Source organism: Strix uralensis, chromosome 38, assembly GCF_047716275.1.
Source record: "Strix uralensis isolate ZFMK-TIS-50842 chromosome 38, bStrUra1, whole genome shotgun sequence".
NCBI lineage: Eukaryota > Metazoa > Chordata > Aves > Strigiformes > Strigidae > Strix > Strix uralensis.
This window is the reverse complement of record NC_134009.1, coordinates 1,279,087-1,302,934: the sequence shown is the minus strand read 5'-3', so window position 1 is coordinate 1,302,934 and position 23,848 is coordinate 1,279,087. Positions and strand designations below refer to the sequence as shown.

Below are 23,848 nucleotides of genomic sequence, written 5' to 3'. Positions count from 1 at the left end.
CTCCCAGTCAGACACGTTGAGGTGTCTCGGGGTTGGCTCTGCGGGATGGCTGCTGCCTTTTGGAACAGTCCTGAGCCTTAAACATCATTACTTTCCACGAGGTCCTTCAATGTCTGCTGACAGATTTACCACTGTGCATCACAAAAGGTGAAAACAAACTGAGAACCTCAGCTAGAGGAAACACATTGGGAAAGATTCAGCCTGGCTCTATGCAAAATGGGGAAAGCAGGGAGCACCCTCAGACTCTGCTGACCCTAAGAGATGGTGGAAAAATGTGTTTACATAAATGGCTCTCTCCTAGTTACTCAGATGGCCTGCCAGCTCCGGTTTTACAACAGTTGGCTGGATTTCCCTCACTAACTCCTCGTGATAGTCCTGTGGGATTTGTATCAGGTCATGGGGTGAGGCTGGCTGATTTAAGAAAGCAATGACTTGAGAGCCAGACGGTGTTAGGGATGTGATACGGGGGAGATACCCAAATCTATCAACACTCTCAACTCTCATCCCACCTGCATGGCCTCGTGTTGTTTTGACTAGAAACATTAAAATTACCAGAGGAGGTCACTGTTGTGCAGCCGATGGATGATGTCTTTCTAGAGGCTGCAGAGCCTGTGACACAGGAAATCCAGCAGTTACCCATCCCCAAGTATTAAAAAAGCAGTTATGTCCTGTGCTAGGGACTTTAGGGTTTTGGAGACACGTATTCCGAGATTTAATATCATAACCCAACCATTCTACAACTTATTAGAGAGAAACGCAAGCTGGGGCTGAACTTCACAACACAAAGATGCCCTGGAGTTTTTAAAGTGAATGTACAACCACCGGGACCCTGCATGGCTCCTCTTACTGTGTACACGCAGACTTGAATACTCGCAAAATACGGGGTAAGCAGCAGATGCTCCTGGAAATGGCACAAGGATCATGCACACAGATCCCGATGCCGTATGGGCTAGTGCCAGGTTATGGCCAGGAAACTGGGCAAAATGCAACAGGCAGACAGGGAACGGAGAGGAATGGAGAAGGGAATATTGAGAACAAATGTATGATACTGCTAACTTCGGTCTTCTTCCTATAGGACATAGGAAGCATGCCATGTAGTAGCATGCCAGAAAAGTAGCACTCACGTGGCAATATGGCCAGCAACTTAGCAGGATAAGTGTGGGAGCACTTTCTTCTGCCTTGAGCCCTGAGTGGTTGCGTAGATGGTTGCAGGAATGGTTGGGACACGCTGGCGTGTAGGACTAATGTGAGTAAGCAGCAAGCAGACCATCTCATGGACACCTGTGGGTTTTGCAGTGAAACAAAGGTTTGTCTTGTCAGAAATCAACCATAGGAAGCGAAGGAAAAGCCCAGTGGAATGCTTGGCAAGTGGACTGCACCAGACCCCAAGGAGGCGGACATTTATTCTGACTGCAGCTGAAATACTGAACGGTTTGGATAATGTTTACCCTCCACACACCGCATCTATATGGGCAACTGTAGCAGGGTTAAATCGCTACACACCTAAAGCCACCACAGATACAGTCAGATGACAGGTGACCTTTTAAAAATTAGTCCATTGAGAATTGCACAGAAAGTGCAGCCTGTTATCCCAGGCATCTCATTACAGCCTGGGCTCCAAGCATCCTCCACCAATGAAAAAAAGGGAAAGGTACCAAAATCAGCAGTTTCATGACCTTTCCAGTTACCTCAGTCCATGCTTGTAGTGTCTTCTCTTCTTCGGGGGCAGAAGATGCGCTAGTTTTCAGGGGAAGTTTGTCAGCTCTATTTTCATGTGCACTCAGAGCCCAGAGCCTGGAAAAAAAAAAAAAAATCAATCAAAAAAAACCCCCACACCAAAAAAAAAAAAAAAGCCAAACCCCAGCTTTGACTGTTTCTCACTGGGCTTTGAGCAGTTCCCAGGAAGTCCCTGGTGTTGATGCCAACAGATCTGGACCATCAGATGGGTGTTTGAGGAGCTGGGATTTCCGCGACCTCTTCTGAGTGCAAACCCCGCATTTTCGGTAGGTTTTAATAATGCAAACAGAGATGAGGGGTTTTAATCTCCCAAACCCTGGAAACCGGCAGTCTGTCCTAAGCATCGCCTCTGCATCTGGTCTTTCAGCTGCAAACTGCCCCACCAGCTTCAGCCCAAGGCAGGTGTTGCAAGGTTGGCCTGCACAAGACTTGTAGGTCAATACAAGCCACAAATGGCCCCTGAGACACCCCTCCGCCCCCCCCCCCCCCGCCCCCAAGAGCTCCGTGGGAGCTTTGCTGACTACAGAAGCAGTTGAGATGCTTTGTTCTCATGTTGCCCCATGCCCCAGCAATGCCAAGAGCCTGATAGCTGCAGTTGTCCACTGGTGCCACTATCCCCCCATTGTGGTCTTCCTGTCTTTCCTATTAAAGTCCATCCCAAAAGAGGAATTAGGAGCGATCCTGTTCTTTGGGAGAGCCCATGAGTTAAACCTCCAATGTGCTCTAACATCTTGTATCCACATTAGCTCCAGTCAGGGAAGGAGGAGAGTAGAGGTGATGTGATGATGCTTCAGCTTGGTTTGAGGGCCGCCCCTCAACAATGCTCTTAGGGTTTGCTTTTGGTGCGTCTGCTGGATACACTGAGATGCTACACATTTGATGGGGTATGTGCCCATGCACATTGTTTCTGGATTTGCACAGGAAGTGCAGCCTGCTATCAGTAAACCGTTGTGCCAGCCACTGGCCCAGGGTTCTTGCAGTGTGTCCCCCCCAGTCCCCCTCACCATGATCCTGGGGGCTGGAGATGGGAGGGTTTGCCTCTTAAGGAGTAGCCAAATCCTGCAGATCTCGAGACCACAAGGGATTTCTACTTCCCCGTACCCTAGAGATGAGATTGGTGGACTCAGACCAGAAGGTTTCTCCCATCCTGTCCCCATAGATGCAGCCAATGCTTTTTCCATTGCAGTTCCAGATGCTTCATGGCTGATAACAGGCAGCTGCTGCAAGGTTGCACTCCCCCATAAGGTCCCTGAGACACTCCTTTAAATCATCCAGGGGGCTTGGTTGTCCCTCACATGATGCCCCATTTGCATGATGTGGACTCATTTACTACAATCTCAAAAGTGCAAAATTAAGGCAACCAACACCAAAGGGGATTGCATCAATCAAACAGTGAAACTTTATTGCGTTGCCTGTGAAGTGGCAAGCGATAGCTAGAGATGGGTGAAAGAAAGGGGAAAAGTAAAGTTTAGAAAGAAGAGAAAGAGAGGTTATAGCTACCACCACTGATCTCAAGACATCCTAACGGTCCCAGGTCCAGCTAATGCTCCGTCACTGGTCACCGTGATCCTTGGTGGGGAAGCTTCAAATTTTCGTTGCCCAGAATTCATCTTTTATGCTTAGTAACACACCTTGCTCCTCCTCTGCCTCAGGGATCTCCACCCTTCCGGAGCAGGGCTACCACACATGCACAAAGGGGAGTGTCCGAGGTGTGGTCAGTCTTAGAGGCGAGTAGCCTTCAACCAGGAGGTGTGTTTTGGTATTATAATGAAGCAAAGTTCGTCTAAAGTTCATGATTTCTTCATCGATGTTATGGCAACAGTTGTGATCCATCTTTTTTGACAGGAGCTATGCGGTCATCTCTAATGACTCCGTTTAGGCTCAGGTACCGAACAATAGCACAGGACTCTTTGTACCACATGGCTCAGGTACCAAAGAACAGCACCACACTCCCTGCACCACACGGTTCAGTACTCAGGAGAATAGCACAGCGCTCACTGTGCCACACAGTTCTGTATTCAGGAGCCTTTGCACCGCATTCCACTCTTGAGATCAGCAACTGTGTTCCAAACAGGCCGTTGTCGGGTACCTTACTGTCCATATCCCTGATGACAATGTTGAGACAATGCTGATCTTCTGACCGACTCTTACAGGGGCGCTGGACCCCCTTTGCTCAGAGCCTGCCTGTCCCCAAGGAGGAGAAAAAGCAGGATTTAAGGCTCAAGCAACAGGTTCATAGGAAAACACAGTTTAAAAAAAAGGGCAAAGCAACACAGAATTTTATTAAGCTTCAGCATCTCAGCTAGTTTTCCCCCTCCCCTTCCACTTTGCACCAGGGTTGGTGATGCAGGAGATGGATCCTCTGTGGATGGCAGAGCACAGTGTCCCCCAGCCTCTGTTGGGGATCTCCAGGGAGGGGTGGGCACGGGCTCCCCAGACAGAGCATGGAGGGGTCCCAGGTGGAGGGTCCAGAAGCCTCATATCACAGAACAGAGGTGTGGACTGCTTGAAGGGGTGCAGGAGAGCCCCGGGATGGGCAGGCAGGCAGAGCCCTGCCTGCTCGTGCTGTGGCACAAAGGTTAGGTGCCAAAGCTTGCGGGCCCCTGCTGCTCTCCTCCTGGCTGCCAAGCAGCCCCAGTGGGAAAGCCAGCAGGGACCAGATGGCTGGTTGAGCCTGGGCAGGTGTTTGTCCAGCCTCCAAACCATGAGCTCACCCCACACACTCTCCTCCGGAGTCTGTCCAGTCCCTCTCGTGCTGGAGATGGAGAATATTTGCAGCCACTGCAGCAGACTTTCATGTGTGTCCCCTCCTACACACCCAGAGCCATACCGACGTGCTCTCTCACTGTGCCTCTTTACCCTTTTGCACTATCAGCTGACCCACATCCAGCCCTTAAGGGGGCAAATCACCCTGCCCATTGTGTTGCTCAGGCAGAGCCTGATCCCAGGTTTGTCCTGTTTTAACTCAAGTCCTAGAGATCCACCTGGCAGCTCCTCCCAGCCCCATCACACCCCAGTTCAGCTTCATGCCTTGAGGGCTTACATTTGTTTCCCCAGCTCCTTAACCCCCCAGGAGGCTGGTTAGCATCTCTCCCTAATTACAGCAGTTAGCCCCCAGGAGGCTGATTAACACCTTCCCTAATTAACAGCAGCCTGTGACAACCTCCCCATCAGTACTGTGCAGGAAGAAGGTCAAGGTCGGACGTGTTCCCGTGTTTCTCTGCTGAGCAGTTTCACCGTTCGTCCCTGACAAGATCTTGCATCAGCCTTAACAGGTTTAATTTCTAATTAATTGCTCTCCTCCTGTTCCTCTCTGTCATCCCATGAGCTGCTTCTGCCCCCAGTTTCTCTTGTGTATCTCAGAGCTGTGCAACGGTTGCTTGGGTGGACTGTTGTCACCACCACCAAATGACATCAATTTGCAAGGTGCCGGGTATCCAGTGGCAGGGCTGGAGCCTCCATGTGCTGCCCAAGGCATCGCTTCTCCTTCCCGCTCTTGCAATCACCAAAAGCCTTGGGCATCAGAGAGGGAGCCCAGACCCCCAGGGAGGGCCCGCTGCAATACCAGCCCCGGGATGGAGGGGAGGTGCTGGCTACCGGCACGGGGCCAGGGCGTTAGCGGGAGGCACAGGAACCCCATCTCCCCCACCAGCAGCATCCCGTCCGCCGCTGCCCCCTGGGCTCTCCCCCATGCGGCTGGTAAGGGGGGACTGGGAGCTGCTCGACACCGGCTCCCCAGCACTTGGAGCCATCACCCAGGGCAGGGACAGGTATTTCTGCACCTCGATGGCTGGGCTCCGGCGGTCGGGGTCTAGCGTCAGCAGGCGCCGGAGCATCTCCAGCGCCCCAGAGCTGAAGCCTCGCCAGGATGCCGGTATCCCCCGCCCTGCTGTGCCACCCTGCCAGGCGCTGAAGTCCTCGAACTGGGGGTCTGAGCTGGTGGCCATGGCCCAGGGGAAGCAGCCAGTGCAGAGGCAGAAGAGCAGGATGGCGAAGGCCCAGGCATCCAGGCTGGAGTCCAGCTCCAGTGTGTCGGAGCCTTGGAGCAGGCAGAGCTCTGGCGGGGAGTAGGGCAGAGTACCGGACATGGCACCCACTGCCGAGCCCTGCACGCGTGTGAGCCCGAAGTCACCCAGCTTCACTCGCCGGCACTCGCGGTCGAAGAGCAGCACGTTGTCCAGCTTGACGTCCCGGTGTACCAGGGCACGGCTGTGCATGAAGTCCAGCGCCTCGGCCAGCTGGGATGCGCAACGCTTCACCAGTTCCTCTGCCAGGCCCTCCTGCAGGCAGGGTGGCACCATCTCCTGCCCCACTGCCGCCTCCCCGAAGGGACTGCTGCAGCACCCAGACCCCCACCTGGCACGGCTGACCTGTGCTTTGCCCCACAGCAGCCTGTAGCCACATGCCCACACTGCAAAGGGGCTCCCCATGCATTGCACGAGCATGCACCCCACTACAAGGGTCTCCTCCCATCCACAGCGTCACTGCACCCACAGCAAAGGGTCTCTCCCCATGCACATTGTGGGCATACACCCCACTGCAAAGGCTCTGCCTGCATACTGGGAGTGGGTGCTCACCGCAAGGGGTCTTCCCACGCATACAGTGTCACTGCACCCCACTGCAAAGGGTCGCCACACAAAAAGCATGACCATGCACCCCACTGCAAAGGGTGTTCCCACACACAGTGTCACTGCATCCACTGCAAAAGGTGTCCCCACCGTGCACCCCACTGCAAAGCGTCTCCCCACACACAGCATCACTGCACCCGCTGCAAAATTTTCCCGTCACCCTCTCTTCCATCCTCCCACCCCTCCTAGCCCCCACCCTGCTCCAGCAGAGCACTAGGGCAGCACGCACCCCCGGGTTGAGGAGGGCACACAGGTCCCCAGCAGGAGCGAGCTCCTGCCCGAAAGCAAAGTGCGTGGTGCTCTCGAAGGCAACGGGCAGGGCACGCAGGCAGGCGGCATGGCTGGAGAGACACAGGGCGATGCAATACTCCCGCAGGAATGCCCGCCACTCCGTCCGCTCCTTCAGCATCAGCTTGAGGACCACAGGTGGGCCTGGGAAACAGGGGGTGGGGGCCAAAGAGAGGTCAGCACCAGCTGGGGCACTGAGGGGGAGCAGAGACAGGGGTGGTTTGGGCAGAGCTGGAGTTTGGCTTGGGTGGGTCAGATGCAGTGGTGGGGCTGTGCACATCTGTGCACACCTGGGGAGCAGGTTCCCCAAACAGCAGCAGGGTCGCCCTTCCCCCCCCCCGCCCCCCAGCACCTCTCACCACCATCCAGGGGCTCTGTCAGCACCACACGGCCATAGGTCCCACTGCCCAGCTCCTCCAGCACGGCGTAGTGCTCCTCCAGCTCCCGCTGCGGCATCTCCCGACCCGTCTGTGCCATCAGCCTCTCCAGGAACTCCTCGTTGTCCTCCCCATCCTCATCCGACTCCTCCATGGGCCCTGGGGACAGCCAAGCCCCCCGTGCTGCTGCAAAGCTCCGCCATCCCCAGCCCCTTGCATGGGAGGACGATGTCAGCACCAGCCTCGTCACCCCAGAGCACCCTGTCGGGACAGCCCAGTGCAGCCCAGTCTAGCCCAGTCCAGTTTAGCCCAGCCCAATTCAGCACAGTCAATCCAAGTACGGCCCAGTTCCACTCCAGGAGCTCTCCCCACAGTCTTCCTGGCTGGGATAAAGCTCTGCCCCTCTTCCCCAGGCACTGTGCAGGCATGGGGGTCCTGGCTGGTGGGAAGGTGCAGCCCCATGCCAAGAGGTGATGGGGACCCCAAAATGCCCCTGTCCAGTGGTGCTTCGCACCCCTGATGGGGACCACAGGGAGCTGGGATGCTCACTCCATTGAGCTCCCATGTCGTCATGTAGGAGTGAGGGTCAGACCCACATCAGACCCCAGAGGAAAGGCAGATAACCCTGTAACCTCCCAGAGGAGGGACAGGCAGCTGCACATCACACCCCACAGCAGCAGTCAGGGCTCCGTCTCTCCCCCTACATCCCCCCCGTTGCAAGGGGTCAGGGCTGGCTCTCTCCCACCCCACATCCTCCCCTTTGCAAGGGGTCAGGGATGCCCCTGTGCTCCTCCATCCCCAGCCCTAAGGCAGGACCCTGGACCCTTCTCCCATCCCACCACCTGCAGCTGCCTGCGCCGGCACAGCCGCAACGAGGTCATCGCCACCACCGGTACCTCCAGGTGTGCAGGGCTGGGACAACCAGCCTGTCCCCCCCACACACCCCCCAAAGCCATGGGGCTGAGCCAAGAGAGCCATGCAAGCAAGCCAGAAGCAGAAGCCAAGGTCGAGTGTCCCCCGAGGTTGCACAGGGACAGCCAAGAAGCCCAGGAGCAGCGCATGCCTCACCTGCGTCCCCTGCTGTGTGTCCCAGCAGGGCCGGCTGCTCCCGGGACACGGCTGGGTGCCCCCAGACCCACGGCCGCCCCCGGCACCGGGAGCTGTGACTCAGACTTTCCTGCCCATTCCCATGCCGCCAGGCCGCGTTAATCTCTGCCGCTCGCGCCCAGGGAACATGTGTCAGCCCCAACGCGTGCCGAGGGCCAAAGATAGGCAGGAGGCAGGACAGGCAGGGCATTACATGAGGGGCCAGACAGACAGGATGGAGCTGGGGATGGGGGACAGACAGACAGGGTAGATAGAGCTGGGAATGCAGGGAGAGACAGGGCAGAATGGAGTTGAGGGTGGGGGAACAGACTGGGCATTGCATGGGGGAACGGAGGGACAGAATGGAAGTGGGGATGGAGGACAGATGGACAGGGCAGAGCTGGGGATGGAGGACAGACAGACAGGGTAGAGCTGGGAATGGGGGGAGAGACAGGGCAGGATGGAGCTGGGGACAGAGGGACAGACAGGGCATTGCATGGGAGGACAGACGGACAGGGTAGAGTTGGGGATGGGGGGAAAGATGGACAGGATAGAGCTGGGGATAGTGGGACAGACCAGGCATTCCTTGGGGAGAAAGATGGACAGGATGGAGCTGGGGATGGGGGCTGAGCTGTGCTGGGTCCAGTAGGCTCGGTGCACCCAATGCAGGGTGGAGAAGCAGCGTGCAGGCCTCTTGGCTGTGCCTTAGCATGCTGCTCTGCACTGTCTGTCTGCCTGTCCCTATGCTGCTTGTCCACCCAGCACCACACTCTGTCCATCAGTCTTTGCAAGCTGTCCTCCACACTGTCTGTCCATCTGTCCATCCATCCCTCCATGCCACACAGTGCTCAGTCCATCTGTCCCCACATGCCTAGCTTCTTATCTTGGCTGTACCTTCTTGTGCTGTCTGTCCATCCCCCCAGGCCATGCATCATGCTGTCTGTCTGTCCATGCCCATAGTCCTCCGTGACAGCTGCCCCACACCACCTCTGCTTGTCCCCTCGTGCAATGCTCCACTCTGTCCATCAGTCCTTCCCCACGGTGCTGCCGCTCCATCCTGTCTGTCTGTCCTTCCTCACAATGCTGCTGTTCCATCAGAACAAGCTTCTCTGCTTCACCAAGCTCTGCTCCTTGACGTCTGTCTGTCCCCATGTGCAGTGCCCTGTCCGTCCCCCCATGCCTGTCTCCCATGCGATGCCATCACAATGTCATCCCACAACACAGCTCTAACCATGTCATGACACAGCCCAGCAATGCCATGACACAGCCTGGTCATGCCATGACACAGCCCAGCAATCACAGAATCACAGACTGGTTTGGGTTGGAAGGGACCTTAAAGGTCACCCATTTCCACCCCCCTGCCACAGGCAGGGACACCTCCCACCAGTGACACAGCCCAGCCATACCACAGCCACACACCACCTGCTCCCCCACCCCCAGCACAGCCCCAGCCCCAGCCTGGCTGTGACCCCTCATCCCACCGCGGTGGCATCCCAGGAGGATGCAGCAAGTCACGGGCATCCCTCCACCTGCCTCAGTTTCCCCTCTCCGGTACCACTTCCCTGAGAGAACAGGGCGGATCTGTTTTGTTGTGTCATCCCCCCCACCCCACCCACTCAGCATCTCACAGCTCCAGTTTCACCCATCTATGTGCCATCTGGCTCCCGCTGGGGTGTGGGGCAAGGACCGGGAGCCAGCTGTGGGCACCAGACCCTCAGATGTGGGCCAGGATGGTTTGGGGACAGGGGGGACACGACACACCAGCCCTGGTTGTTGGCCTGTAGTGATCCCCAGAACCGAGGCATCATCCCATGGGGCTGGCACCAACCCCAGGAGACGCCATCCCCACGCCAAGTCCCCTCCACCACCGTCCCCAATGTCCTCAGCCACGCCGCCCCCGCATGTCCCCACCATCCGCCCTCCCAGCTCTGACTCACATCTGGGCCCCCTCGGCGGGGCACGTTCCTCGGGGGTCTATTTTGGGATGGGACTGGCAGAGCCCGGCTGGCCGCATACGCACCCGGTGTCCTGCCAAATAAGTACCAGCCCTGCCGAAACAGCCGTTGGCCATGGGGGTGTGGCCGGGGTGCACAGAGCCGGGGGGGGGGGGTCTCCCCAGGTTGGCGTGGGGGGAGTGCCGCACCGGAGGGTTGGGGCACCCTGCTCATCCCTCTGCCTGCACCCAAGGGCTGTGCCTGCCTCAGCATCCTCCCTCTCCCCCAGTTCCCAGGCTGGGTCCCTCCCCATCTCCCAGTTTTCAGGGCCATACCCTTCCCTCTCCCCACTTCCATGACCATTTCCCTCTCCATCCCCAGCTCCCAGGACCATCTCCCTCCCTCTCCCCACTTCCCATGACCATCTGCCTCTCTGTCCCCATTCCCCACAGTCATACCCCCTCCTTCTCCCTACTTTCCACAATAATACCCACACCTCTGCCCAGTTCCCATGACCATCTCCCTCCATCCCTCTCCCCAGTTCACATGACCATCACTACTCTCTCTCCCCACATCCCACAATAATACCCCTCCCTCTCCCCAGTTCCTACAACCATACCCCTCCCTCTCCCCATTTCCCATGACCATCTCTCTCCCCACATTTCCCACAATAACACCCATCCCTCTCCCAATTTCCCATGGCCATCTCCCTCTCCCCCATTTCCATGACCATCTCCCTCCCTCTCCCCTGTTCCCATGACCATCCTCCCTCCATCTCCCCAGTTCCTATGACCATCACGCCTCCCTCTCCACATCTCCTACAACCATACCCCACCCTCTTCCTATTTCTCATGACCATCTCTCTCTTCCCATTTCCCACAATAACATCCATCCCTCCCCTCATTTCCCACAGCCCCCCTCCCTCTTCCCAGCTCCCAGGGTGTATCCCACCCTCTCCCTCCCCACCTGCTCTTCCCCCCATCCCATCTGCTCGCCAGGTCCTGACCCCGGCCCCGCTGGAAGGAAATTAATACTTGACAGCACATTAGTGGGACCAGCTTGGCGGGTGGCCAATGGGGGAGAGGTCGTGCCGTGGCCATTACCCACCCAGAGAGTGGGGGCTACTTCTAGGGGGATGACCCCCCAGCCCCCACCATGGGGCGCCAATCAAGGGGCTGTGACCCCCCATGTCCCACTGGGGACCATCCCCAGGGTCAGGCCATCCAGCCCCAGCGGCACGTCTCCGGCCTCAGTGGCACGCGGAGGATGCAGGCGCGTGTCCCTGTCCGTCCCCTGTCCCGGGGGGGGGGGAGCCCTTGGCTGGCCGGTGTCCCGGGAGCGTGGGAGGGAGCGCGGTGGCAGGGCTGTGGGGGCGGAGGGACGGACAGCTGCGGGGGCACCGAAATAGCCGGCAGGCAGCCGGACCAGATGGCACCAGCTTGTCCCCGTCCTCGTCCCCAGGTCTGGAGGGGTGCACAGCCCGGTGCTGAGCCCCACAAGCCACCGCCCCACTGCCCCTGTCCTTGCTGTCCCCAACCGTGTCCCCCCTGTCCCCCTTCTGTCATTGCGGGAGGGGATGTGCCCCCTTGGTGTCCCATTTCCCCACGTCCTGCCCCTCTGCAGCCCATGGCCCCTATTGCCCCATGCCCTGCCCCTCTGCAAGCCCTGGCCCCCATTGCCCCACACCCTGCCCCCCGGCCCCTATTGCCCCACTCCCTGCCTCTCTGCACCCATAGGTCCCACTGCTACACATCCTGCCCCTCTGCAGCCTGTGACCCCACCGCATGGACACGCTCTGCCTCCCTAGTCCCCAGTGCCCCACATCCTTCCCTTCTGCCCCCTTGGCCCCTATTGACCCACACCCTGCCCCTCTGCAAGCCCTGGCCCCCGTTGCCCCATGCACTGACCCTCTGTCCCCCACCAACTCCTTCTTCCCCCTAAGTCCCACTGCCCCACACCCTGACCACTCTTCCCCCCAAAATCCATTGCCCCACTTCTTGTTCTGCTGCCCCACCTGCCCCAGGCCCCCTGCCCTGGCCCCTGCCCCATGCCATGGGGCAGAGTAACAGGCAGGTCCCTCCCCCGGGCGGGGGGGGGGGAGGGAACTGGAGTGGGACAGGTGGCTGTGGGATTAGTGTTAACAAGCTGTTTCATAACGGGGTCAAGAGGCCACAATGGCGGGGGCAGGGGGGGGGGGACGACACGGCACTGTGGGCAGCAAGCCATGCTCAGCTCAGCCCCACACCTGGGACAGCCAGGCCCCTGTGCTCACCCCACTGCTGCCCCACGGCATGGCCATGGCTGTGCACAGGCACCCCATGGTGCCCCCCACATCTCTGGGCATGGACATGGTGCGGGCAGATGCTCAGTTCTCCATATTTAATGACTGGGAAGGAGGAAGAGGAGCTGGGGCAGGATCCCCAGCTCCCACACACGGCCTCCTGTGGGGTGTTGTGGGGGGAGGTCCCCGTGAGGCCAGGGACTGCCTGGAGAGGGATGCAGGAGGGGTGCTCCACAGGGGGACAAGGTGGCTGTCAAGATCAAGGGCCGTCTGGGGACAGAGCCGCAGTGCTCAGGCGTCCTGCGAGGACAAAAGGGTGACTATGGCTTGATCCTGCTCTGTCAGGCCTCCTCGGGTGTCCCATGGTGGCAGGTGGGGTTGTCCCAGACCTGGCAGACCACGCCAACATCCTCCTGGTGGGTGCAGTCGTGGTGTCCCCAGGTGCGGTGGGCACAATCCCGCAGGGTTGCCTCCTGACCCCGGCAGCGGACATCATCCAGCCAGATGCGCCCAGCACCGGGGCCGAAGCGAGGTCGTCCCCGTGGGAGGTCACTGACTTTACCCGCAGCCCCGCAGCCCAGCTCCCGGCAAACCACCACCGCGTTGGTCCTGCTCCAGCCGTCATCGCAGACCGTGCCCCACTGCCTGGCGCGGTTCACCTCCAACCGCCCAGCGCAGCGCCCGGGGCCACCCACCAGTCGCAGCTGGAAGGGCTCTGCAGGGACACTGGGGTGATGCCAGCCCCACGGGACATCCCCCCACCGAGGGTCGCATCACCCCACCCCGCCGCACGCTCACCCTCGCACTCGACAGCGGCCACCCGATCCATGGGGCAGGATGATGGCTGCCCCGGCTGGAGGTCGCAGTGCTCCAAGGTCGGCTCCTGCCCGGTGCACTGCACCTGCCGCAGCACCACGGGGGAAGCGCCGGCTGCCGCGGGGCTGCAGGGTGCTGGGACGAGGCGCGGGCGACCGCAGCCCAGCTGGTGGCACAGCACCCGGGCGGCCGCCAGGCCCCAGCCCTCGGCACAGACTGAGCCCCACATGCCCTCGAAGAGGAGCTCCAGGCGCCCGGCGCAGCGTGAGTGACTGCCCGACAGCCGGGCTGGCACCCCTACGGCAGGGGGGAAGGTGTACGGCACCAGTAGGACCAGTACAGCTCCAGTCTGCCCAACCCATCCCTAATCTGCCCAGCATGGCCTTGGTACATCCAGTACAGCCCCAGTCTACCCAGCACAACCACAGTCTGCCCAGTGCAAGCCCAGTACAAGCTCTCCTACACGTGGTCCATGCCCCACTGCCAGCCACATCCCATGGTTGCTGACCCCACAGCCCCCAAGTGTCACCAGGGGAACACAGGGGTCACCAGGGGACCCCAGGGGGACCCCAGGGGACTCCAGGGGGACACCAAGGGACACCCAGGGGACCCCCAACATACCAGATCCAGCCACGATGCTGCAGCACAGAGCTGGGGGGGGAGAGAGGCAACAGCTGGGAGTGGGGATCCAGCCCCCACCCCACAGACACCCCCCCCCCCCACTGACCCCCAACACACCCCCCATGGACACACCCCCACACGCTGCGTGCCCCACTGACCCCACAACACACATCTCACAGACACCCCAACACCCCACTGACCCCCAACACACACTCCATGGGCATCCCAACACCCCCCCCACCCCACTGACCCCCAAGACACACCCCATGGACATCCCACACCCTGCATACCCCAGTAAAATCCCCAACACACACCCCAAGTGCACCCCCAGATCTGTGCCCCCCAAGTGCACCCTCAGCCCCATGGCCCCCCAGGCCCCAAGCCCCTGCCCCTCCCCCCCCCCCCCCCCCCAGCATGACCCCAGTCCCTCACCGAGGCACAGCCCAAGGCCAACCAGCCACCCCATGCTGCAGCTGCCTGGGACCTCCCCTCCCAGGGACCCCCCCCTTTTAAAGTTTCCTCCAGGGAGGGCCTTGGGGGGGCAACGGTGGGGAGGAAGGGTGGAGGAAGCGAAAGCGCTATGGGGAAGCACTGAGGGAGCCAGCTCGGCGCCATGCGGCTGGCAGAGATGGGGGCATAGGATGGGGAGCAGGAGCAGGCTCCCCCTCCCAAAGAGGCTCTGCTGCCTGCAACCCCCAGATCACCCCCCTGCTCAAGGATGGGCCTGAGGTGGGGCTGATCCACCTATCCCACACCCCCCCCCACCCCAAATGATGTTGCCCATCCTATCACTACCACCACAACCTCAAGATGCTCCAGGATTGGGGGGGTTGGGGGGGTCCAGCCCCACTTTATCTCATCTGAGGGTCACAGCAGCCCCCCCGGAGTCACCCAGTTGGTGACTGAGAGCCAGTGGCAGGAGGGGTCCTCGGAAAGCCCCCCAGGAGGTGCTGAAGGGTCAAGGCCAGTGCTCGCAGGTCCCCCCGCAGCCCCCGCACCTCCTGTAGAAGGGCCTGCAGTTGGGGGGCTGGGCAGGGGTGGCAGCTGCCAGACTCCCCTCCCCACTGCTCCCCAGCTCTGGGTTTGACTGGCGGTGCTGCTGGTGGAGCCGGATCTGTGGGGCGAGATATAGAGACCCCCCCTAAAGCACAGCCATGAAAAATGCCCTCCCCAAACCTGTGTCCCTCCAAAAAACCCCAGAATTTGGGGTGCAGAGGGGGCCCCACATTCCCCCGCTCACCAAGTCAGGACCCACCCCCATGCTGCCCCAGAGCTCTGAAATATGAGGGGTTGTCACCTTAGGAATTGGGGGTCCACTGGCAGGACCCACCCTGCCACTGTGTACCCCACCCCAAGCTTACCTGCACATGGGGCCCCAGGGAGCACAGGGTCTGTTGGGGTGCGGGCAGGATGGGTGCTGAGGGGTTCCGTGGGGTGCTGGGAAGGTGCTGGGGGGGTCTGGGTACCAAGGGGCTCCGTGGGGTGCTGGGGAGGTGCTGGGGGTGTCTGGGTGCTGAGGGGCTCCATGGGGTGCTGGGGAGGTGCTGGGGGGGTCTGGGTCCTGAGTGCCTCTGTGGGGTGCTGAGGGGGTGCTGGGGGCATCTGGGTGCTGAGCTTCTCTGTGGGGTGCTGGGGAGATGCTGGGGGGGGTTGGATGCCAAGGAGCTCCAGCAGGGGCTGAGGGCATGGTGGGGGAGGATGAGTGCTGAGAGTCTCCATGGGGTCCTGGGGGGATTCTGGGGGGGTTGCAGTGCCGAGGGTCTCTGTGGGGTGCTGAAGGGGTGTTGAAGGTACCTGTGGGCTGGGGATCTCCATGGGGTGCAGGGAGGCTGCTGGGGAGGTCTGGGTGCCATGGGGCTCCAGGGGAGGCTGAGGGGGTGCTGGGAGGGTCTGGGTGCTGAGGGGCTCCGTGGGGTGCTGAGTGGAGGCTGGGAGGCTATGGGTGCTTGTGGGCTCCATGGGGTGCTGAGTGGGTGCTGAGGGCCTCTGTGTACTGGGGCTCTCCTTGGGGCGCTGGGTGGGTGCTGGAAGGCTCTGGGTGTTGGGGATCTCCTTGGGGTGTTGGGTGGGGGCTAGGTGGCTCTGGGTGCTGGGGGTCTCCTTCAGGGACTGGGTGACTAGTGGGGGACTCTGGGTGCTGGTGGGCTCTGGGGGGCACGGGGGGGGGATGCTAGAGCCTGGACCCACTTGGACTACAAGGGCAGGGGGTGCTGCTGGGATCAGGGTGGGGTTCTGTGATGGAGGAGGCGGGGGGGGGTCTGTGGGGGAAGCAGAGACCCCAACAGGGCCTTGGTCTGGGTCCACATCTGGGGACGGAAGAAACACAGAGGTCTGTGAGGTCCCACTGTCTCCAGGCCACCCGCCCTGAGTGCTGGGTGAAGAACACTCCATCCATCCATCCATCCATCCATCCATCCATCCATCCATCCATCCACCACCATCCATTCATCCATCTATCCATCCACCCACCCATACATCCATTCCCTTTTCCTTGCCATCCATGCATCCATTCTCCCACAGATCCTCCCTTGACATCCAGCCATCAATACCTTTCTCCTTTCTGTCCTTTTCTCCCTCTACCTTTCTGTCTAGTCAGTTGCCCCTGTGCCTCTCAGTCTATCCATGCCTACTCCCTACTGTCCTTCCACCCACCTCAACCCTCCAACATTTTAGCCTTTTCCTGAAAATTTCTTCCAGGAAATTCCTTGCTTAGTACCGTCTGGATCCAGATGTGCTGCAGGACGTGTGCTCCTCATCGTACCATCTGGACCTGGTTCTGCTGCAGGATGTGTGCTCCTCATGGTATCTTCTAGACTGAAATCTGTTAAAGAACCTGTGCTCCATGTGGCACCATCTGCATCCAGTTCTGCTGCAGGCTGTGCATACAGTGTGGCACCACTGGGACCAGGTTCTGCTGTGGGATGTGCACTCCACATGGTGGTATCATCCAGACCCGTTTCTGCTGAAGAATGTGTGCTCTGCATCGCACCATCTGGATCCAGTTTCTCTGGAGGCTGTGTGTTCCTTATGGTACCTTCTGGACCTGGTTGGGCTGCAGGATGTGTGCTCCATGTGGTATCTTCTGGACCCAGTTCTGCTGCAGAACGTGTGCTCCATGTGGTACCATCTGGACCTGGTTCTGCTGCAGGACGTGTGCTCCATGTGGTACCATCTGGACCCAGTTCTGCTGCAGAACGTGTGCTCCATGTGGTATCTTCTGGACCCAGGTCTGCTGCAGGATGTGTGCTCCTCATGATACCATCTAGACCCAGTTCTGCTGCAGGACGTGCGCTCCATGTGGTATCTTCTGGACCCCGTTCTGTTGCAGGATGCGTGCTCCTCATGGTACCATCTAGACCCAGTTCTGCTGCAGGACGTGCGCTCCATGTGGTATCTTCTGGACCCCGTTCTGTTGCAGGATGTGTGCTCCTCATGGTACCATCTAGACCCAGTTCTGCTGCAGGACGTGCACTCCATGTGGTATCTTCTGGACCCAGATCTGCTGCAGGATGTGTGCTCCTCATGGTACCATCTAGACCCAGTTCTGCTGCAGGGCGTGCACTCCATGTGGTACCATCTGGACCCGGCTGGGCTGCAGGACGTGCACTCCATGTGGTATCTTCTGGACCCAGATCTGCTGCAGGATGTGTGCTCCTCATGGTACCATCTAGACCCGGTTCTGCTGCAGGGCGTGCACTCCATGTGGTACCATCTGGACCCGGCTGGGCTGCAGGATGTGTGCTCCATGTGGTTTCTGGACCCCGTTCTGCTGCAGAACGTGAACTCCATGTGATATCTTCTGGACCCGGTTGGGCTGCAGGATGTGTGCTCCATGTAGTACCATCTTGACCCAGTTCTGCTGCAGGATGTGCACTACTCATAGTACCTTCAGGACCTGGTTCTGCTACAGGACGTGTGCTCCTCATGGTACCATCTGGACCTGGTTCTGCTGCAGGATGTGCACTACTCATGGTACCTTCAGGATCTGATTCTGTTGCTGCAGGATGTGCACTACTCACAGTACCTTCAGGACCTGGTTTTGCTGCAGGACGTGTGCTCCCCAGGCTATCATCTAGAGCAAAATCTGCTGAAGAACGTGTTGTCCATTTGTTACCATCTGCATCCAGTTCTGCTGGAGGACATGCGATGTTCATGGTAGCTTCAGGACCCAGTTCTCCCAGATTCTGGTTACTCCACATGGTATCACCTGCTGGGACCACCATGGTGGGGGTCAAGTCCTGCCTTGCTTTCGGCCTGGTGCCTTGCGTGGTACCAACCGGATCCTGCCCTACTTTGGCTTGAGTGCTATCAACAGGGTCCTGTCCTGTTTGCCGTTGTGTGAACTGGATGGCAACTGCCACATCCTGCCCCATTCGCGGCTGGGTGGCACCAACTGGATCCCGCCCTGCCTTGTGCTTGGTACCTTTTATGGTCCCAACCAAACCCCGTCCTGGTGGTTTCCTGGTGGTCTGGTTGGCACCTACCAGAATCTGTCCAGCTTTGGGCCGGGTGATCCGTGTGATACTGGTTGGATCCCACCCTGCTTTGGGCCGGGTGACACGGATGGTACTGACTGGATCCCGTCCTGCCTTGGACCTGTTGGTGCCAGCTGGAGCCCATCCCACTTTGGACCTGTTGGTGCCAGATGGAGCCCATCCTGCCTTGGATCTGTTGGTTCCCATTGGATCCCATCCTGCCTTGGACCTGTTGGTGCCGGCTGGAGCCCATCCTGCCTTGGATCTGTTGGTTCCCATTGGATCCCATCCTGCCTTGGACCTGTTGGTGCCGGCTGGAGCCCATCCTGCCTTGGACCTGGTGGCAGCAGCCGGATCCCGTCCCACTTTAGACCTGGTGGCACCTGATGGATCCCGTCCCGCCTTGGGCTTGGTGCTCTGAATGATGCCAGCCGGATCCTGTTCTGCTTTGAGTCGTGTGATCCTGAGGATACGAACGGGATCTCGCCCTGTTTTCCCTTGGGTGGCACCGATTCGTCCCTGTCCTGTGGGGTGCTGGGTGCTGCGGGTTGCACCCGTTGCATCCCATCGTGTGGGGCGCTGGGTGCTGGGGGTGGTGCTGGCCAGACCCTGTCCTACAGGGTGCTGGGTACTGCTGGCCCATGGAGAAGTCCCCGTTGGTGCCAGTAGGTGCCCTTGCCCTGCAGCAATGAGAGGATCGCTCAGCCCAGCTCTGGGGGGGCACCCGGAGCCAGAGGGTGGGGGCATCCTTGGGGACAGGGGCTCTGGGACATGGGGAGGGACCCCAGCAGGGAGGGTAGGTGCATGGGGGGGGGTGTCAAAGATCTGCTCCAGCCCTGCAGCTGGGCCAGGGCAGAAAATATGGGGTTCTGCATTGCGGCTGACCACCTCCCAGCTCCCCGAGACCTTGCATGGGGGGACAGGGACCCCCACGCCCGCTCCCCCTACCCTCACGGGGCGTCCTTGCGGCCGGCTGGCTGGCTGCTGTGCTCCGGGGGGAGCCGGGGCTGCGGGGCCGTGCAGAGGTGGGCACCCGGGCTGGCTTCACCCGCGGTGGGTGGGGAGTGGGCTCTGCAGGGTGGACATCCAGGGCAGCCAGTTCGTCTGCGGGCAGAGGAGAGCGGCGTGAGCCCTGCAGTGGGCGCACTGCATGTGCACTGCACACACCCGCACTGCACACACACTGCACCCTGCCCACACACACACGCTGCACAGACTAGGTGTCCCTGTGCACTGCACACACGCTGCACCCTGAACACGCATGCACTGCACAGATTCTGTGTCCTTGCACACTGCGCACACACACTGCATGCACACACTCACACACTGTACACTGCCTATGCACACAGTGCACAAACTTGGTGTCCCCGTGCACTGCACACGCGCACTGCACCCTGCACACACGCGCACTGCACACTCGCTGCTGCTGCTTGCACTCCACAGACCGTGCACCCACGGGGTTTGCACTTCAGCTGCCATGTTCCTGTGGCCACCCACTGCCCCGAGACCCCCACCCGGGTACGGGGACCACGCATCCACTGCATCACCCTGCGGGGGCACGGCCCCAGCCCCCCACATCATGGGTACCTGCACAGACAACGGCGGCATCCTCCCGGTGCTGGCAGTTGGTGACACCCCAGGGGGAAGCTGGGCACCCCAGCAGGGATGACTCGTTCCCTTGGCACCGCACGTCGTCCAGCCAGATGGGTCCCGTGCCCTCGCCAAAAAAAGCTGCCCGGGGTGCGTCGAGGGCGGCCCCGCAGCCCAGCTGCCGGCAGACTACCGCCGCATCCGGCAGCCCCCACAGGTCGTCACAGACGGTGCCCCAGTGCCCAGCATGGAAGATCTCCAGCCGGCCAGCGCAGCGCCCCGCCGCCCCCACCAGCCGCATGATGGGGGGTCCTGGGAGAGAGGCTGGGGTGAGCGCCAGTGCGGGCCCCGGCGCCCATGGGGGGGTACCTGCGCACATCGGGCATGTGCACACCCTACCTGTGCATGCCATGCCCGTGCACGCTGTGCCTGTGCACACCGTAACTGTGCAGTGTGCCTGTGCACTGTACCTGTGCACACCTTGCCCGTGCACACCGTACCTGTGCACGCTGTGCCCATGCACACCGTGCCCATGCACTCCACACCTCTGCACACCATGGCCGTGCACACTGTACCTGTGCACACCATACCCAACCATAGCTTTGCATGCTGTACTTGCACATGCTGTCCCTGCGCACACCCTACCCGTGCACGCTGCGACCTGCACGTGCTGTACTTGCACACGTTATTGCCATCCATGCTCCACCCGTGCATGTCGTACCTGCGCATGCTGCACCCGTGCATGCTGTAACAGGTGCCTGAGTGATGGTGGGCGACGGCGTGGGGGTCCAGGGGGGCTCAGTGGTGCCGAGGGGCTGGAAGTGGTGAGCTGTGGGGAGCGGCGGTCAGGCAAGGGGGGTCCCAGCTTGGCCCCCACCTGCTCACCGCACACAGCCCACCTGAGCAGACAGCGCTGGCATCCTCTTCATGGGCGCAGACGTGGGGACGCCAACCCCGGTGCCGGCACAGGGCCAGGCGCTCCTCGGTGCCTCGGCAGCGCAAGCCGTTGAGCCAGATGGGCCCCATGCCCTCTCCAAACCAGGCTCCCGATGGGGCGGCCAGAGCGACCCCGCAGCCCAGTTGCCGGCAGACCACCGCCGCGTCCGGCAGCCCCCAGTCATCGTCGCAGACGGTGCCCCAGTGCCCGCTGTGCTGCACCTCCACCCGCCCGGCGCAGCGCCCGGGGCCCCCAGCCAGCCGCACTGGGAACGGCTCTGGGGACAGCCCGTGCTCAGGCACCGGGGCCACCAGCACCCACTGGCACCCACCGGGACCCCCTGGGACCTGCTGGGAGCCCTGCGCCCACTGGGAACCGCTGGGACCTCTGTACATGCTGGAACCTGCTGGGACCTTCTGGGACCCCTCCACCCATTGGGAGCTACTGGGAGCTCTGCACACACTGGGACCCCCTGGGATCATTTGCAGTCACTGGGACCTGCTGGGACTCCTGCACACACTGGGACCCACTGGGAGCTCCCCCTCACTGGGACTCACTGGGAGCCACTGGGCCAGACCCCTCCCCCACCACTGCCCACCCCTCTCCCGCCCCCCCAGTACCTGTGCTGCGGGGTCCCAGCAGCCCCACTGGAGACCGAGTGGAGAGGATGAGTCGGGGCACTCAGGCGTCCAGGCACCCCAACCCTGTCCCAAGATCCCCAGGGACTCCCCCCCAGCAGTGGGGCCCAGCACCCACTGCCCTGCCCAGTGCCCACTGCCCTGCCCAGCATCCCAGTGCCCAGTGCCCACTGCCCTGTCCAGTGCCCAGCGCCCTTCCCAGTGCCCAGTGCCCAATGCCCCATTCCCAGTGCCCTTCCCAGTGTCCAGAGCCCTACCCAGTGCCCAATGCCCAGTGGTCTTCCCAGTGCCTGGTGCTCCATAACCAGTGTGCTCCCCAGTGCTCAGTGCCCAATGATCAGTGCCTTGCCCAGCTCCCTGTGACTGGTGACCAGTGCCTTTCCCAGTGCCTGCGCCCCATGGCCAGTGACCAGTGAGCTTCCCAGAGCCCCACGACTATCATCAACCAGTGCCCAGTGCCTTTCCCAGTTCCCAGTGCCCAGTGCCCCTTGCTCAGTGCCCTGTCCAGTCCCCAGTGCCTCCCATGCCCATTGCCCATCACAGCCCACCCTACCCTGCTCCCCTCCCCATGCCCAGTGCCCAGGACAGCCCAGAACATCCAGTGCCCTGCCCAGTGCCTCACAGCCTTACCAGTATCCTGCACAGCCCAGTGCCCAGTTGCCAGCACCCCACAGTGCCCCACACTCAGTGCTCAGTGCCCAGCACAGCCCACAGTGCCCAGTGCCCTTCCCAGTACCCAGTGCCCAGTTCCCAGTGCCCACTCCCCTGCCCAGTGCCCAGCACAGCCCACAGTGCCCAGTGCCCAGTTCCCACTGCCCTTCCCAGTGCCCAGTTCCCAGTGCCCACTCCCCTGCCCAGTGCCCAGCACAGCCCACAGTGCCCAGTGCCCAGTTCCCACTGCCCTTCCCAGTGCCCAGTTCCCAGTGCCCACTCCCCTGCCCAGTGCCCAGCACAGCCCACAGTGCCCAGTGCCCAGTTCCCACTGCCCTGTCCAGTGCCCTTCCCAGTGCCCAGTTCCCAGGGCCCAGTTCCCAGTGTCCACTGCCCTGCCCAGTGCCCAGCACAGCCCACAGCGCCCAGTGCCCTTCCCAGTGCCCAGTTCCCAGTGCCCACTGCCCTGCCCAGTGCCCAGCACCACCCATTGTGCTCTGCCCACTCCACACACCCCCCCCCCCGCAGTGTCCCACAGCCCCAGCTGGGCGCAGCACCCCATGCAGTGCAGTGCCCAGTGCCCCCAGCAGTGCACTTCCCTTCCAGTGCCCAGGGTAGTGCCCAGACCCTGCTGTGCAGTGCTCGTGCAGTGCCCAGTGCCGTATTCAACCCCTCTCCCAGCACCCACCCACACCCGTGCCATACGCACGCAGCCCCGTGCAGCGCAGCCCCGTGCAGCGCAGTGCAGCGCAGTGCAGCGCAGTGCAGTGCAGTGCAGTGCAGTGCAGCGCAGTGCAGCGCAGCGCAGCTCAGTGCAGCCCCGTGCAGTGCAGGCGGTGCCGCCGGGCTCACCCAGGAGCAGGAGGGCGAGGGCCATGGCGGGCGGTGGTGGCGATGGGGACGGCCGGCGGGCGGGGAGGACGAGACGGGGCTGCCGGGCCAAGGATGACTCAGTCCGTCCGGCGGTCCGTCCAGGGGCTGGGGGGGCTGGGCCAGGGGCAGGGGGGGCCCTGGGCCCCCTGGGCTGGTGGACAGAGGGGGGGGAGGGTGTCCCCCCCATTGTGTGTGTGTCCCCACCCGACCCGGTGGGGCTTGGGGCAGGGCGGGGGGGGGGGGGTTAATGCCGGAGCCACGCCGGCACCCAGGGGATGCATCTGCAGCGCCCACGCGTGTGCACGTGGCCTCCCACCACCCCAACACGCGTGTGCACGTGGCCTCCCGCCACCCCAACACGTGTGTGCATGTGGCCTCCCACCACCCCAACACGCGTGTGCATGTGCCTCCCACCACCCCAACATGTGTGTGCATGTGGCCTCCCACCACCCCAACATGCGGGTGCACGTGCCTCCCACCACCCCAACATCTGTATGCATGTGGCCTCCCACCACCCCAACATCTGTGTGCATGTGGCCTCCCACCACCCCAACATGTGGGTGCACGTGCCTCCCACCACCCCAACATGTGTGCACATGTGGCCTCCCACCACCCCAACACGCATGTGCATGTGCGTCCCACCACCCCAACACACATGTGCACGTGCCTCCCACCATCCCAACATGCGTGCGCATGTGGCCTCCCACCACCCCAACACATGTGTGCACATGGCCTCCCACCACCCCAACATGTGTGTGCATGTGGCCTCCCGTTGCCCCAACATGCGCGGGCATGGGGCCTTCTGCAGCAGCACATGGGCACAGGGCACACACAGCTGTTGTACACTGACACGTGCACAGAGACAAGTGCACACATGTGCACGCTTGCACACACGTGTTCATGCACACATGCACAG

The 23,848-nt window shown here is 61.1% G+C and overlaps 2 protein-coding genes across 8 annotated transcripts; both read right to left on the bottom strand.

The window, feature by feature from the left end:
* Positions 1 to 4,844: 4,844 nt before the first annotated feature.
* LOC141937209 (serine/threonine-protein kinase SBK1-like) lies at positions 4,845 to 10,147 on the bottom strand. Of its 2 annotated transcripts, XM_074854756.1 has the most exons (4): positions 10,054 to 10,147; positions 7,013 to 7,189; positions 6,595 to 6,797; positions 4,845 to 6,017 (listed from the first exon to the last, which is right to left on the bottom strand). In XM_074854756.1, exons 2-4 carry the CDS (start codon positions 7,182 to 7,184, stop codon positions 5,331 to 5,333), a joined length of 1,062 nt encoding a protein of 353 aa, XP_074710857.1. In that variant the 5' UTR covers positions 7,185 to 7,189; positions 10,054 to 10,147; the 3' UTR covers positions 4,845 to 5,330. The 2 variants fall into 2 exon arrangements, with proteins under 2 accessions (XP_074710857.1, XP_074710858.1); XM_074854757.1 differs by lacking the exon at positions 10,054 to 10,147 and having other exon boundaries at positions 7,006 to 7,110.
* Positions 10,148 to 12,414: 2,267 nt separating this feature from the next.
* LOC141937146 (uncharacterized) lies at positions 12,415 to 23,515 on the bottom strand. 6 transcript variants are annotated; one of them, XR_012626866.1, is made up of 13 exons: positions 22,912 to 23,514; positions 21,391 to 21,417; positions 20,733 to 21,047; positions 20,555 to 20,662; positions 19,831 to 20,145; positions 19,192 to 19,347; positions 16,485 to 18,923; positions 15,563 to 16,074; positions 14,767 to 14,882; positions 13,769 to 13,798; positions 13,130 to 13,444; positions 12,721 to 13,046; positions 12,415 to 12,631 (listed from the first exon to the last, which is right to left on the bottom strand). XR_012626866.1 is itself a non-coding variant. In XM_074854604.1 (13 exons), the coding sequence occupies exons 1-13, from the start codon at positions 23,117 to 23,119 to the stop codon at positions 12,623 to 12,625; spliced, it is 5,097 nt and encodes a 1,698-aa protein (XP_074710705.1). In that variant the 5' UTR covers positions 23,120 to 23,512; the 3' UTR covers positions 12,415 to 12,622. The 6 variants fall into 6 exon arrangements, 5 of the variants coding, with proteins under 5 accessions (XP_074710705.1, XP_074710708.1, XP_074710706.1 ...); XM_074854604.1 differs by having other exon boundaries at positions 13,130 to 13,232; positions 15,130 to 16,074; positions 22,912 to 23,512; XM_074854607.1 differs by lacking the exon at positions 20,555 to 20,662 and having other exon boundaries at positions 13,130 to 13,232; positions 15,130 to 16,074; positions 22,912 to 23,512.
* Positions 23,516 to 23,848: the final 333 nt, after the last annotated feature.

What these genes read in the sequence shown, in the direction of transcription:
- LOC141937209 (XM_074854756.1), bottom strand. Translation starts at nt 7,184, where the DNA reads ATGGAGGAGTCGGATGAGGATGGGGAGGACAACGAGGAGTTCCTGGAG. An exon ending in GACAGAGCCCCTGGATGGTG is followed by an intron (nt 6,798 to 7,012) that starts GTGAGAGGTGCT and finishes CCTGTTTCCCAG; the next exon opens with GCCCACCTGTGGTCCTCAAG. An exon ending in GTGCCCTCCTCAACCCGGGG is followed by an intron (nt 6,018 to 6,594) that starts GTGCGTGCTGCC and finishes CCCTGCCTGCAG; the next exon opens with GAGGGCCTGGCAGAGGAACT.
- LOC141937146 (XM_074854604.1), bottom strand. Translation starts at nt 23,119, where the DNA reads ATGGGGGGGACACCCTCCCCCCCCTCTGTCCACCAGCCCAGGGGGCCC. An exon ending in CGCAAGGACGCCCCGTGAGG is followed by an intron (nt 18,924 to 19,191) that starts GTAGGGGGAGCG and finishes TCATTGCTGCAG; the next exon opens with GGCAAGGGCACCTACTGGCA. An exon ending in AGCACATCTGGATCCAGACG is followed by an intron (nt 16,075 to 16,484) that starts GTACTAAGCAAG and finishes TTCCGTCCCCAG; the next exon opens with ATGTGGACCCAGACCAAGGC.